Source organism: Heptranchias perlo, chromosome 10, assembly GCF_035084215.1.
Source record: "Heptranchias perlo isolate sHepPer1 chromosome 10, sHepPer1.hap1, whole genome shotgun sequence".
Classification (NCBI taxonomy): Eukaryota; Metazoa; Chordata; class Chondrichthyes; order Hexanchiformes; family Hexanchidae; genus Heptranchias; species Heptranchias perlo.
Genome location: NC_090334.1, coordinates 48079871 through 48096543, shown reverse-complemented (window position 1 = coordinate 48096543; position 16673 = coordinate 48079871). Strand labels below are relative to the sequence as shown.

The 16673-nt window shown below is 42.3% G+C and overlaps 1 protein-coding gene across 2 annotated transcripts in view; it reads right to left on the bottom strand.

Moving 5' to 3' along the window:
• Positions 1-16673, bottom strand: part of map4k5 (mitogen-activated protein kinase kinase kinase kinase 5) — a 169578-nt gene that overhangs the window by 82780 nt on the left and 70125 nt on the right. For both annotated transcript variants that reach the window (XM_067991644.1, XM_067991643.1), the window contains exon 3: positions 3897-3987. In XM_067991644.1, coding sequence (XP_067847745.1) covers positions 3897-3987 — 91 coding nt within the window. The remainder of the gene's footprint in view (positions 1-3896; positions 3988-16673) is intronic.

The following is a 16673-nucleotide window of genomic DNA, read 5'->3' as shown; positions in this document are numbered from 1 at the left end:
TTTGCTGCACTCTCTCCATGGCAAGTATATCCTTTCTTAGGTAAGGAGATCAAAACTGCACATAATACTCCAGGTGTGGTCTCACCAAGGCCCTGTATAACTGCAGTAAGGCATCCTTGCTCCTGTGCTCAAATCCTCTTGCAATTAAGGCCAACAAATCATTTGCCTTCGTAACTGCTTGCTGCACCTGCATGTTTGCTTTCAGTGACTGGTGTACAAGGACACCCAGGTCCCTTTGTACATCAACATTCCCCAATCTATCACTATTTAAATAATACTCTGCCTTTCTGTTTTTCCTTCCGATGTGGATAACTTCACATTTATCCACATTATACTGCAAGAAAGAGTGCCACTAATTGAAGTAAAACTAAAAAAGGACGAACTTCCCTTCCTTTTATTTTGAAACTATTTTCTCTTGCAGACTTACAAAACCAAAGACAGAAAGAGAAACATCTTACTGCAACCCTGAATTGTGTTATTCAGGGAGAATGTATTTAACTACACAAAAACCAACTTGCAGAAAACTGTATATATGATGCATATAGCATAGCAGTGTTTTCTAGATTAAAGTTGCAGTTGTGATAGACTATTTCATATTTAAATGAGTGCTAGAAAAAGGTAATTACTTTTTACAAACTCTACCACATGAAACAGAATGTACATTATTACAGTCGATGAGCAAAGAAATATTTAATCAATTTCAAATATAATTCTGCATATGCGAGGTTATGGCTTTATAATGGACAAGGACAAGCTGCAGGAAGCTTACCCGTGCTCTGCACTGATAGCCTGCATGGTTTTAGCTGGTTAGTCTCCAGCAATACACCTTCACACACTTGGTTGTTGCCAACATGCATCTGAGCTCTTAGGACTTAGATTAGCTCGGTATGCCTCTACTGGGAGAGTGTGAACTCCATAAAGGGGAAACAGAAATTCCACCTGTGTGGATTAGCTTGGGAACTCTTAAGCATGGTCGTGAGTTTCCATGCGTTTTCCTCAGCTGCATAAAAAGAAAATGGCCTTAACATTGCAAAGCTTCCATGACAACACAGCTTCTAAATGTTTAAGTTGTAAACATCACTTTACTGTATGCGTTGCTGACTGCCCACAATACATGCCATTTTCCCACCTGCAGGGAGACAGAGATACTTGGGCATGGGTTCTCAAGGTCTACTCAAAAATTCTTTTGTGATGGAAATTTCCCTCCCTTAATTCATTCTTGATAAAAATCTTATCCATCGCTGAGGACAATACATTGCTACAACAGTCTGTAGTTGTATTTTTCTGGATTAGAAAAGAAAATATAAATGTGATGAATTTATTGTTATAAACTCTAGGACTCCCTAATTTTCAGCCTTATTTTATTATAAATCAAATATAATCATGTTCTTATTTATAAAGTTTCTACCCAAAGTACAATGCAGATTCTCATTTACAGTGTGACAATTGTTAAGCTAATTATAATGAAAGACACTTATTACAAGATATTGCAGTCAGTTTGATGTTTGAGCAGCAAAGTTAAATCTAACCACAGTCAAGTATCTAGCAGACAGTTCAAAAACCAATTACACAAATAAAAAGGATCGTAAGAATTTCAAAATGTACAGTCTGTCACTATAGTACATGCTGAGGTTTGCAAATTATATTAGCCATCACAATACATTTAATCAAATGTTCCAAGGCATAGTTACATTAATACCACCAAGAAGAATTGTTTTTGCAAAAAATTACTGACCATTTTAAATATTAAATTTTGGGTAAGGCACAACACATTGAAGAACCAATCTAGAATACTAGAGAGTGATGTGATTCCCACTGCTAAGTTCTTGACATAAACCACTCAGAAGATCAGAACAGGAGGAAAACAAAATACATTTTGGTTACATGAATGATTTTGCATGTCAATTCCTTACAAATAAGTTCTACATTGTTTCTATGTTCTCTAAATGTACGGGTGTAGTTCAAATCTAGGGACAACTTATGATATGGATTTTATGAATGTTTTTCATGTTTCATACAGCATTTGTAATTTTGCAGGATGTTACCACCTGAATCACCGTGTGCCTTCTTACTGAATCAGCACTATTAAACCTGTACAAAACAAAAGCTAGCAAATGAAATATCAATATTAAAAAATATTTAACTCAGATAGACAAGGAAACATTAGGGACTGATAGTTTACAGAAAATAAGCCAGAGTGCATGTGTTAAGCAGTCAACATAAATTTGTTTATTTGCAGTAAACCGCTGGTCATTCACATTTATTGTGTAACAATTCAGTGATGCCTTGGTGTATTTTTTTATTCATTCATGGGATGTGGCCATCGCTGGCAAGACCAGCATTTATTGCCCATCCCTAATTGCCCTAGAGAAGGTGGTGGTGTGCCACCTTCTTGAACCACTGCAGTCCGTGTGGTGAAGGTACTCCCACAGTGCTATTAGGTAGGGAGTTCCAGGATTTTGACTCAGCAACGATGAAGGAACTGCGATATATTTCCAAGTTGGGATGGTGTGTGACTTGGAGGAGAATATGCAGGTGGTGATGTTCCCATGCACCTGCTGCCATTGTCCTTCTAGGTGGTAAAGGTCACAGGTTTGGGAGGTGCTGTCGAAGAAGTCTTGGCGAGTTGCTGCAGTGCATCCTGTAGATGGTACACACTGCAGCCACGGTGCGCCGGTGGTGGAGGGGGTGGATGTTTAGGGTGGTGGATGGGGTGCCAATCAAGCGGGCTGCTTTGTTCTGGATGGTGTCGAGCTTCTTGTGTTGTTGGAGCTGTACTCATCCAGGCAAGTGGAGAGTATTCCATCACACTCGTGACTTGTGCCTTGTAGATGGCAGAAAGGCTTTGGGGAGTCAGGAGGTGAGTCTCTCGCCGCAGCATACCCAGCCTCTGACCTGCTCTTGTAGCCACAGTATTTATGTGGCTGGTCCAGTTAAGTTTCTGGTCAATTGTGACCACCAGAATGTTGACAGTGGGGGATTTGGCAATGGTAATGCCGTTGAATGTCAAGGAGGTGGTCAGCCTCTCTCTTGTTGGAAATGGTCATTGCCTAGCACTTGTCTGGCACGAACGTTACTTCACACTTATCAACCCAAGCCTGAATATTGTCCAGGTCTTGCTGAATGTGGGCACAGACTGCTTCATTATCTATGGGGTTGCAAATGGAGCTGAATTGGCTGGGTATGTCACAAGATTGTAGCACAAGGTGCCCAAAATGATCGAGAAGAGGAGAAAGTGAGTGCATGCAAGATGCTTTTCAACAAGGGAACAACAAAGAAAGGGTGCAAGAGAGGAAAAAGAATGTATTAATAAAACAGAATCATTTGCCCAACCCTATCAGTCGTGGAATGGTACATGAGGACTGAAAGAATTTAAAGAATGAAGTCCAAATAAGTGACAAAAACTGTTGTACCAGCATACCAGTGCTGTTTGATTACATTAATTCCTTAACAAACCGATGTTATGCTTAATTTAAAGGTTTACTAACCATAATGGATTAGACAATATAGATAATCCTTCCTTTATCTGCTCGAATACTTTGCTTGGGGCCCCTACACAACACAGGAATCCATGAAGAGACGGTTACATTGTGCAGGAGACTTAGAAATAGTGAAATACCAATCAAGACAAGCCGGGTCGCCTGGATCTGCAGTATTGCTTTTAAATTCACTCAGATGGCTGAAAGTGTATTCATTTAAAGAGAGTGTTGAATGAAACATTTTTTTGGGTGGTACATTGATGGCAGATGAAAAATTTCCATTGCTTAAGAAATATCTTGCAGGACATAACTGGCAGATGGATGCAAGTATTCAGCAGCCCTGAAATTAAAAACTTGCTATATGGTTACGTAAAACATATATAATGAAACTGTATAAAGTCCGTTTCCAATATTCACCTTAGATAGCTTCCAAAGTAGGCCACAATATTGGCATGTTTACACTCCTTTACCATAAAGATTTCTTGCTGTATAATGGAAAAGTCATCTCCTGTAAACAAGAAAAAATTAGTTAATATGTTATAGTAACCCTGTATATACTTAGATTAACTCCTATTAATATATTCACATCAAATCTCTTGCATATATCTGCATGCACAATATTGTTCATCTATGTATCAAAAATTGAGACTTTGTTTGTCACACCTATTTTCGGTTGTAATGATTTTTATTCATGTTTTTGTGACATTGTGCACTTCTCACTTATTTCTATTTGTTTTAATAAGCTGTAACATTTGCTATACATATTTTCACCCTATAGGTGTCGCTATCCCTCCATTTTAAGTACAAGCCTTGAATCTCCACAGCCAGCCGCCTCAATCTGTTCACACTAAAAATTGATGGTATTGTCAGCCCTCCTCCTCACATAACTAATCCACTATTAGTATTTTGACTTTAAAAATCATTATAGTAAAAATTAAATTTCCTGTCATAAGAATGTGATTTTCTCATGCCAGCAGCTAAGAACAAACGAAGTGGCCTTATGCTCCTTGTGGTGGTAAAAAAATTAATTGCTAAAATTAGTGCAGAATCAGTGCTGGGCTTCTTGCTCTTCATTCCTCCAGTTTTTTCACGCAAAAAACTGTTTTGCCCTACCCATGGGCCTCTGCCACAGCACTTAATAAATAAGCGACCCCATACTCCTCATGACGTAGGAGAAATAAACAGAATAGATTAGCACTCTCTGGACTAACCAAACAAACAAATGAGCGTGCCAGGGGCAAATAGATGTGAAGAGTCAGTGCTTCTTGCTCTACCCTTCATTAGTTTTGATATAGTTAACCTGTACTCCCACTGCTTTAAGGAATGATGTCTCTTAGTTTAGGAATTTTGAGGTAAAACAACATTATACAGGTCTTGAATCCTTATCCTTGAATCCACAGGAGGTTCACTACCAATACACGAAAAACCTTATATTTGATAATGCTGCAGATTCGGGGAACAGCAATATTTATAAAATTAACATTTTTCTACAATACATCATGTACACAGGACCTGCCATTTACATAGGAGACTTGTTTAGGACAAAATGTGAACAGCGAGTGCAGGGGGCGATCCAGCCCGAGAGCAGGGCGAGAGCGGGAGGCAATTAAGCCCAAGAGTAGAGCGTGAGTGAGAGACAGTTGGAGCCAATTCACCACAGGCAGAAACTGAAGGAGTGACAGGACGCAGGTAAGTGATTGGTTGGTGAATATTACTGGTTTTCATTCTCCAAGTTAGAGCAGGGTTTAACCAAGAACTTAAATCAATAACTTTAACTAGATAAATTAATTAGTTAGTTAATAAAACTAAGAATGGCAAGAGATTAAAAACTCTAAAGTATATAAATAAATTCTGGTTCAACAAACAATGACAGGGCAGGTGGTGTGTCGTAACTGCAGCAGGTGAGGGGTAATTTAGAAATCTAATGAGAAAAGTTAAGACAACGGAACAGTGTAGTGACTTGGGTTAAGATAAGCAGAGTGCGGCAGGAAGGGACAGAGAGTTTACCAATAATAGTGCAACAAGAAGTAAGGTCAAAGCAGGAAAAAAATGGTAAAAAGTCAAAATTAAATACTCTATCTGAATGCACGGAGCAATTGTAACAAGATAGATGAATTAATTGCACAAATAGAGATAAATGGGTTTGACCTAATAACCATTACAGAGACATGGTTACAAAATGACCAACGTTGGGAATTAAATATTCCAAGGTACTTGACATTTAGAAAAAGAAGGCCGAATGGAAAAGGAGTGGGTGCTGCCCTAATAATAAAGGATGACATCAGGACAGTGGCGAGAAAGGATCTTGGCTCGGAAGATCAGGAAGTACAATCAATATGGGTCGAAATTAGAAATAATAAGGGGCAGAAAACACTGGTGGGAGTAGTTTATAATAGTAGCAATACCGTTGGACAGAGTATTAATCATGAAATAATGGGAGCTGTAAACAAAGGAAATGCAATAATCATGGGGGACTTGAATCTGCATATATAGACTGGACAAATCAAATTGGCAAAAGTAGTTTGGAAGACGAGTTCACGGCATGCATTTGAGAGGGTTTCCTAGAGCAATAAGTCATGAAACCAAACAAACAGGGAACAGGATATTTTAGATCTTGTATTATGTATTGAGATAGGGTTAATCAGTAGTCTTAGTAAAAAAACCTCAGGGGAAGAGTGATCATAATATGATGAATTTCAAATTGAGTTTGAAAGTAACGTACTTAAGTCAGAAACCAGAGTCTTAAACTTAAATAAGGCCAATTAGATAGGTATGAGGGGCGAGTTGTTTAATTTAATTTCCAATCTACCTTTAAGGGTTTGACAGTTGAAAAGCAATGGCAAATATTTTAAAAAGTCAATACTCAACAATTATACATTCCATTGAGAAATAAAAACTCCATGGGAAAAGTGACCCACCCGTAACTAACTAAAAAAGTTAAGGTGTATTAGATTGAAAGAAGAGGCCTATATTGTTGCGAAGAGTAATAAGCCTGGAGATTGGGTGAGTTTTAGAAACCAACAAAGGACGATCAAAAAATTGATTAAAAAGGGAGAAAATAGAATATGAAAGTAAACTAGCAAGAAATATAAAAACAGATTGTAAGAGCTTCTACAAGTATGTAAAAAGGAAGAGAGTAGCAAAAGTAAATGTTGGTCCCTTAGAGGCTGAGACAGGTGAAATTACAATGGGGAAATCAGGAAATGGCATATGTGTTAAACAAATATCTTGTATCTGTCTTCACAGTAGAAGACACAAAAAGCATCCCAAAAATAGCAAGGAACCGAGGGGTAAATGAGAGTGAGGAACTTAAAACAGTTAATATCACCAGAGAAAAATGTACTGGACAAACTAATGGGACAAATCCCCTGGACCTGATGGTCTACATTCTAGGGTTCTAAAAGAGGTGGCTGCAGAGATAGTGAATGCATTGGTTATGATCTTCCAAAATTCTCGAACGGTCCCAGTGGACTGGAAGGTAGCAAATGTTACCCTGCTATTCAAGAAGGGAGCGAGAGAGAAAACAGGGAACTACAGGTGAGTTAGCCTGACATCAGTCGTCGGGAAAATGCTGGAATCTATTATTAAGGAAGTGGTAACACGGCATTTAGAAAATCATAAGATCAGGCAGAGTCAACATGGTTTTATGAAAGGGAAATAGTGTTTGACAAATTTATTAGAGTTTTTTGAGGATGTAACTAGCAGGGTAGATAAAAGGGAAACCAGTGGATGTAGTATATTTGGATTTTCAAAAGGCATTCGATAAGGTGCCACATAAATGATCTTTACACAAGGTAAGGGCTCATGGGGTTGGGGGTAATATATTAGCATGGATAGAGGATTGTTTAAAGGACAGAAAGCAGAGAGTAGGGATAAACGGGTCATTCTCAGGTTGGCAGGCTGTAGCTAGTAGGGTGCCACAAGGATCAGTGCTTGGGCCTCAGCTATTTACAATCTATATTAATGACTTAGATGAAGGGACCAAATGTAATGTATCCAAGTTTGCTGATGATACAAAGCTAGGTGGGAAAAGTAAGCTGTGAGGAGGACATAGAGTCTGCAAAGGGATATAGACAGACTAAGTGAGTGGTCAAGAAGTTGGCAGATTGAGTATAATGTGTGGAAATGTGAGGTTATTCACTTTGGTAGGAAGAAAAGAAAAACAGAATTAAAAAAAAAAACGGTGAGACTTGGGTGCCCTCGTACAAGAAACACAAAAAGTTAGTTTGCGGATACAGCAGGCAATTAGGAAAGCAAATGGCATGTTGGCCTTTATTGCAAGTGGGTTGGACTACAAGATGTAAGGAAGTCTTACTACAGTTGTGCAGGGCTTTGGTGAGACCTCACCTGGAGTACTGTATACAGTTTTGGTCTCCTCACCTAAGGAAGGATATACTTGCCTTGGAGGCGATGCAACGAAGGTTCACTAGATTAAATCCTGGGATGAGAGGGTTGTCCTATGAAGAGAGGTTGAGTAGAACGGGCCTATACTCTCTGGAGTTTAGAAGAATGAGAGGTGATCTCATCGAAACATGTAAGATTATGAAGGGGGCTTGACAGAGTAGATGCTGAGAGGTTGTTTCCCCTGACTAGAAAGTCTAGAGCTAGGAGGTATAATCACAGGATACGGGGTCGGCCATTCAAGACTGAGAAGAGGAGGAATTTCTTCATGCAGAGGGTTGTGAATCTTTGGAATTCTCTACCCCAGAGGGCTGTGGATGCTGAGTCATTGAATATATTCAAGGCTGAGATGGATAGATTTTTGGGCTCTAGGGAAATCAAGGGATATGGGGCTTGGGCGGGAAAGTGGAGTTGAGGTCGAAGATGAGCAAAGATCTGATTGAATGGTGGAGCAGGCTCGTGCTCCATATGGCCTACTCCTGCTCCTATTTCTTATGAAGCAGGTGTGATGTACCGGGTAAGAGCAAAATGGCGTGGATTTAATATGTTAACGATGTTAAAAGCTATCTTGGAATCTGAATATGCAAAAAAGAAAAAGAAAAAAAAGTGAATGTTCAAACCCCAAGACTGCTTACTTCCATTTCTGCAGCACTGCCCACCTCAGTCCCTACCTCAGCCCCTCCACCACTGATACCCTTATATATGCCATGGTCACCTCTAAACTCGACTGTTAAAAACGCTCTCTTTGCTGGTCTCCTATCCTTCACAATTTCCAACTTTTGCAAAACTATGCTGCACTTATCCAGTGCCACTAACCCACCATCCATCTCTACCGACCTCCATTAGCTCATCAATGAATGTCTTAACTTTAAAATCCCTCATGATCTCTCGCCACCCTATCTCTACAATCTCCTCCCGATCTACGTCACCCCAAATACTTCACTCCTGACTCTCGTTATTTGTGCATCTCTTCCTCCCTCTCTCACCCCCCCCACCCCCCTTTTCGTCCCACTATTGACGCAGAGCAATCAGTTGCCTGGATCCTATTCTGTGCAATTCCCTCCCTAAACCTCGACACTTTCCCACTTCTCTCCCTTTCTTTAACAAATGTAAGGAATCTCACAACACCAGGTTATAGTCTAACAGTTTTATTTGAAAATCACAAGCTTTCGGAGATTAACTCCTTCGTCAGGTGAGTGAGTGAGTGAAAGGTTCTCAAATCGCATATCTTATATTAGGCTGGGACACGATCACACCAATCAAAGGTGTCGTTGGTGTTCAGACAGGTTAGCCACGGAAAACAGTACATCCCACTATACTGAATACACAATGGGTCAGATTACAAAGCCAGAGAGAGAAAGAGACCCGAAAGGCAGAGAGAGAGAATGTCCAGTTGTATTAAAAACAGATAACTTTTTTTCCTGCTGGTGGGGTTACGTGTAGCGTGACATGAACCCAAGATCCCGGTTGAGGCCGTCCTCATGGGTGCGGAACTTGGCTATCAATTTCTGCTCGACGATTTTGCGTTGTCGTGTGTCTCGAAGGCCGCCTTGGAGAACGCTTACCCGAAGATCGGTGGCTGAATGTCCTTGACTGCTAAAATGTGTTCCCTGACTGGGAGGGAATCCTCCTGTCTGGCGATTGTTGCGCGGTGTCCGTTCATCCGTTGTCGCAGTGTCTGCATGGTCTCGCCAATGTACCATGCTCCAGGGCATCCTTTCCTGCAACGTATGAGGTAGACAACGTTGGCCGAGTCGCAGGAGTATGAACCATGTACCTGGTGGGTGGGGTCCTCTCGTGTGATGGTGGTATCTGTGTCGATGATCTGGCATGTCTTGCAGAGGTTGCCGTGGCAGGGTTGCGTGGTGTCGTGGACGCTGTTCTCCTGAAAGCTGGGTAATTTGCTGCGAACGATGGTCTGTTTGAGGTTGGGTGGCTGTTTGAAGGCGAGTAGTGGAGGCGTGGGGATGGCCTTAGCGAGGTGTTCGTCGTCATCGATGACATGTTGAAGGCTGCGGAGAACATGGCGTAATTTCTCCGCTCTGGGGAAGTATTGGACGACGAAGGGTACTCTGTTGGTTGCGTCCCGTGTTTGTCTTCTGAGGAGGTCTATGCTATTCTTCGCTGTGGCGCGTCGGAACTGTCGATCGACAAGTCGAGCGTCATATCCCGTTCTTACGAGGGCGTCTTTCAGCGTCTGTAGGTGTTCATCGCATTCCTCCTCGTCTGAGCAGATCCTGTGTATTCGCAGGGCCTGTCCATAGGGGATTGCCCCTTTGACGTGGTTAGGGTGGAAGCTGGAAAAGTGGAGCATCGTGAGGTTGTCCGTGGGCTTGCGGTAGAGTGAGGTGCTGAGGTGCCCGTCTTTGATGGAGATTTGTGCGTCCAAGAAAGAAACCGATTCTGAGGAGTAGTCCATGGTGAGTTTGATGGTGGGATGGAACTTGTTGATGTTATCGTGTAGTCGCTTCAGTGATTCTTCGCCGTGGGTCCATAGGAAGAAAATGTCGTCGATGTATCTGGTGCATAGCGTTGGTTGGAGGTCCTGTGCAGTGAAGATGTCGTGCTCGAACTTGTGCATGAAAATGTTGGCGTATTGGGGTGCGAAGAATCACTGAAGAGACTACACGATAACATCAACAAGTTCCATCCCACCATCAAACTCACCATGGACTACTCCCCAGAATCGGTTTCTTTCTTGGACACACAAATCTCCATCAAAGACGGGCACCTCAGCACCTCACTCTACCGCAAGCCCACGGACAACCTCACGATGCTCCACTTTTCCAGCTTCCACCCTAACCACGTCAAAAGGGCAATCCCCTATGGACAGGCCCTGCGAATACACAGGATCTGCTCAGACGAGGAGGAACGCGATGAACACCTACAGACGCTGAAAGACGCCCTCGTAAGAACGGGATATGACGCTCGACTTGTCGATCGACAGTTCCGACGGGCCACAGTGAAGAATCGCATAGACCTCCTCAGAAGACTAACACGGGATGCAACCAACAGAGTACCCTTCGCCGCCCAGTACTTCCCCGGAGCGGAGAAACTACGCCATGTTCTCCGCAGCCTTCAACATGTCATCGATGACGACGAACACCTCGCTAAGGCCATCCCCACACCTCCACTACTCGCCTTTAAACAGCCACCCAACCTCAAACAGACCATCGTTCGCAGCAAATTACCCAGCTTTCAGGAGAACAGCGCCCACAACACCACGCAACCCTGCCACAGCAACCTCTGCAAGACATGCCAGATCATCGACACAGATACCACCATCACACGAGAGGACACCACCCACCAGGTGCATGGTTCATACTCCTGTGACTCGGCCAACGTTGTCTACCTCATACGTTGCAGGAAAGGATGCCCCAGAGCATGGTACATTGGCGAGACCATGCAGACACTGCGACAACGGATGAACGGGCACCGCGCAACAATCGCCAGACAGGAGGGTTCCCTCCCAGTCGGGGAACACTTCAGCAGTCAAGGACATTCAGCCACCGATCTTCGGGTAAGCGTACTCCAAGGCGGCCTTCGAGACACACGACAACGCAAAATCGTCGAGCAGAAATTGATAGCCAAGTTCCGCACCCATGAGGACGGCCTCAACTGGGATCTTGGGTTCATGTCACGCTACACGTAACCCCACCAGCAAGGAAAAAAAAGTTACCTGTTTTTAATTTTCTCTCTCTCTCTTGTGTATTCAGTGTAGTGGGATGTACTGTTTTCCAACGACACCTTTGATTGGTGTGATCATGTCCCAGCCTAATGCGATTTGAAAACCTTTCACTCACTCACCTAACGAAGGAGATAATCTCCGAAAGCTTGTGATTTTCAAATAAAACTGTTGGACTATAACCTGGTGTTGTAAGATTCCTTACATTTGTCCACCCAAGTCCATCACCGGCATCTCCACATCATTTCTTTAACAACAACTTCTTTAAAACCCAACTGTTTGCCCAAGTTTCCCATCAGCCCTCTTAATCCCTCGTTTCCTGGCTCAGTATCTGTTTTCCGTATCGCAACTGTGAAGCACCTTGGGGCATTTTTTAACATTAAAGGCATTATATAAGTTATCAGGTCATGCCTTGATTCCAGATTAACACTGCAAGTTTAGCATCACTACGAAGCTTCACACTGACACTAAGCTTGCAGTTTAACTGCATGATAGTCACAGAAAAACTCAAATACAAAATCACAGCAAGTTGCAGGGTGACTTTTTTCAACAAATATGGGTTATATAAATTAGTATATAATTGGATGATACAATAATTGCACTAGAAAGTTCCCAATGGGTTAAGCGTTTTAAAATCAAAGTAGTAATTTGTTTTTAATAATAGCAAAGTTATAATAATAGCAAATTATGGCTAGATTCTTAGCTCAAAAGGCACCAAACTATAAGAACTTTTATCCCCCTACATAAATGATATCAAAATATTTGTTTGCAGCTGAGAATCAAACAACCATATGGCAATTCTGTTCTTAAATCAATACATACATAATGTCATATTCAAACTATCACAGGAAGTTAGAATAGGCTTGAAAGCAAAACTAAAAAGAACTTTAAGAGCATAGAATAGTGCACCTCTGCATCACACAACTGAGTTCTGGGAGAACCTGAAGGATTAATACTGGAATTCTTGAAAAGCTGATGGCAAAGAGACTCTTCAACACAAACAAATGTCTTACTAAAGAAAGGTCAGAAACTTGTCCCAGGACCAGCCTCAAAGGCAACTGGATGGGGCAGACGTGTTTTGGAACCTGGCCATGAGATAGTTAAAGGGCTTCGAAGGAGACTTGAAAATCAGAATAACAACCTCTAGCTGTGGCTAGTTGCCAAGTAGTGTGAACTGGCCAGGATGTTCTGGTTTTCATCAAAACATGCAAATTTTGACCATCATAATTCCTGACATGAAAAATTTATTGACAAATTGGAAGGAACTCAATGACCCACTAAGCCCTTCTCAACGGAGATACTATGATGAGCTTCGCACACCTCCATGCATGTATCCTTTCATACTCTGTCTCCTAGTAACCTCCAAGTGTCAGTTGTAATCTCAATGCAAAGTCTATGAAGATATTGCTTGTATTAACTTAAATATTTGAATAAATTAATCGTTCATACATGTGTCTAGCTTAGTCTTTGACTCTGGCATGAAGGAGGAGTTAACTCACTCAGGTTGTACTGCAATTCTATACTGCCTCAAGAGTAACTTAAAACACTCCAGACTGGGTAGTTAAGACAGATCACGGTTGCCCAAAATTGGGAATCTTATTAATCTTTGATAGACGTGGTAGAAACCTAGTCTGTGTGCGTGTGAGGAAAAAGGGACAAAGATGGATCAGATACCTTTATCGTATTTAGACTGAATACCAGAAGTTACGAGTATATTTCGTATGCACATGACATTTACACTGTTATCCTACAAGGGTGATATGAAAAAGTCAGGTACTCTGTTTGGGCAACACTTTTCCTGGACCCATGGCACCATTCTAACTTCTAGTAATTTTGTCTATTTATTCCCACAATTCATGTTCAGAATGAAGCCTCTAGTCAGAGAGGGACTTTAGTGAGCAGATACACAGGCAAGAGGTGACAGTGCAAGTAGATGAGGCCATAAAAAAGGCAAACAGAATCCTTGGTTTTGTATCCAGAGGCATGGAATACGAAGGCAAAGAGGTAACAATGAACTTGTACGATTTTGGTTACGCCATAGCTGGAGTATTATGCAGTTTGGGCACTCCATTGTAGGATGGATATAACAATGGAAACGGTGTAGGGATTACAATTATGAAAACTTGAAAACAGAGCTTCCCCGACCCGTGCTCAGAAGGAGGAATGACCTAGTCGAGGTCTTCAAGATGATAGAGTTATGGCAAGGTAAATGTCGATAGATTGTTTCCATTTGTCATCAAGACATTATCTTAAATTTGTGCTCTCTAGTTAATCACAAAAAAGCATTTAAGCAGAAATTACAAAAAATATTTTCACAGAATGGTTACCATGTGAAATTTTCTACCATTGTTACAGAAGAATTTGTTTTCTTTAATAGAAATAATAAATGGAATGGAGAGCAAACAGGAGAATGGGATTAGACCATGTAGCTGATGGAGAGAACACCACTAGCAGATTTAATAGGCCAAAAGACCTTTTTCTATGCTTTGACATTCCATGATTTTAAGTAACTCACATGCCTTTGTCACATCAACAAAAGCTTCTCTTTAAAAATTTCCAGTGCTGGCTTAGGGAAGCCACAAACTAATGGTGTACAAATGCTGTATTGAAAGATTAAATCACAATCTTGTGCTCTCCAATGTCTTGGCGGGTATGATGTGGTACTGAGCCAGACCAGAAAAGCTCTAAGCTTTGTCCTTCTTCTATGCTGAGTTAGCTCTACATTTTCAAGTTTTCATAATTGTAATCCCTACACCTTTTCCATTGTTTTTATATCCATCCTAACTCAGCAGTAGTGGGGGCACTACAATTGGCCTCAGTCTCCCTTGGCTATGGTGGAGTAAAATATCAGTCAGAGCCCTCACTATCCAATGAACAGGTGGAAAGTGAGTGCAAGAAAAATGGGTAAGAATTGAATCAAGCTCAGCTGAGTTCAACAGCCTGCCAACACTCACTGTCCAGGCTTGTTCTGCTTCTATCTGATTGAATAAATTAGCATTTTAATTCAAGCTGTTCTTTTTACTAACCATTTGAAATTCATGGGGAAGGAAAATGGTTTTTTCCCCCCAACTCCCCAAAGGGCTGTCTTAAAAAAAAATCAAGCTTGATATTACCTGGTTAGAAATATTTGAGTATTTTAACCTCAAGGAAATGCACCAATTTTGGTCTCTACTTCCCGACTCAGCCTTGGGGCAAAGAGTTGTGTAAATCTTGCAACTGTTAGACAACAATGGGCCAGAACTTCTAAATAGCCAAAGGAGCCAATCCAGAACCACCTGATCTCAACCTCCATGATACACAGCATTTACAGTAGTTTACAGCGATAATGAGTGCACCTTTCCAGGTTGGGAAACTGTGGATCAGCTCACAGAATGGCCCCAAAATACTGGTCCTACTGAAAAGAATGGAACCAGACGCTCAAGTAACCATGCATTGCAGAGCTCTCTTCTGATGGCCAGAGTACCAATTCACAGCCAGGCAATATAACCGGGGTCTTGCCAGCAGTGAATGAAACTCGTGCTACTGTCTGGCACAGGTGTAAATATAACTGCAGCCGTATTGACACTATTTGCAGAAATGTGACAATTAAAAGAACCAAAAATAATTTATGATCACCAACTTCCACCTCTAACATCATCCGTCTCTACCTTTACCTCAGCCCATTTGCCACTGAAACCCTCATCCAGGTCTTTGACACTTCAGATTCAACTCTTCAAGTGCCTCCCATCCTCCACTCAATAATTCAGATAATCCAAAACTCTACTGCCCATATCCTATTCAGCATAAGGCCCACTCACCCATCACCCATCCTCGCTAACTTACATTGGCTCCTTGACCCCAACACCTCGGATTGAAAATTCTCATCCCGGTGTTTAAATAATTTCCTTGCCTATAACCTCTTCTAGTACTACAAGCCTTCACAAAAGTCTCTTTTAAAAAAAATTAGTTCATGGGATGTGGGCGTCGCTGGTGAGGCCAGCATTTATTGGCCATCCCTAATTGCCCTTGAGAAGGTGGTGGTGAGCCGCCTTCTTGAACCGCTGCAGTCCGTGTGGTGAAGGTTCTCCCACAGTGCTGTTAGGAAGGGAGTTCCAGGATTTTGACCCAGCGACGATGAAGGAACGGCGATATATTTCCAAGTCAGGATGGTGTGTGACTTGGAGGGGAACGTGCAGGTGGTGTTGTTCCCATGTACCTACTGCTCGTCCTTCTAGGTGGTAGAGGTCGCGGGTTTGGGAGGTGCTGTCGAAGAAGCCTTGGCGAATTGCTGCAGTGCATCCTGTGGATGGTACACACTGCAGCCACAGTGCATCGGTGGTGAAGGGAGTGAATGTTTAGGGTGGTGGATGGGGTGCCAATCAAGCGGGCTGCTTTGTTCTGGATGGTGTCGAGCTTCTTGAGTGTTGTTGGAGCTGCAAACATCCAGGAAAGTGGAGAGTATTCCATCACACTCCTGACTTGTGCCTTGTAGATGGTGGAAAGGCTTTGGGGAGTCAGGAGGCAAGTCACTCGCTGCAGAATACCCAGCCTCTGACCTGCTCTTGTAGCCACAGTATTTATATGGCTGGTCCAGTTAAGTTTCTGGTCAATGGTGACCCCCAGGATGTTGATGGTGGGGGGATTCGGTCATGATAATGCTGTTGAACGTCAAGGCGAGATGGTTAGACTCTCTCTTGCTGGAGACAGTCATTACCTGGCACGAATGTTACTTGCCACTTATCAGCCCAAGCCTGGATGTTGTCCAGGTCTTGCTGCATGCGAGCACGGACTGCTTCATTATCTGAGGGGTTGCGAATGGAACTGAACACTCTGCAATCATCAGCGAACATCCCCATTTCTGACCTTATGATGGAGGGAAGGTCATTGATGAAGCAGCTGAAGATGGTTGGGCCTACGACACTGCCCTGAGGAACTCGTACAGCAATGTCCTGGGGCTGAGATGATTGGCCTCCAACAACCACTACCATCTTCCTTTGCGCTAGGTATGACTCCAGCCACTGGAGAGTTTTCCCCGATTCCCATTGATTTCAATTTTACTAGGGCGCCTTGGTGCCACACTCGGTCAAATGTTGCCTTGATGTCAAGGGCAGTCATTCTCACTTCACCTC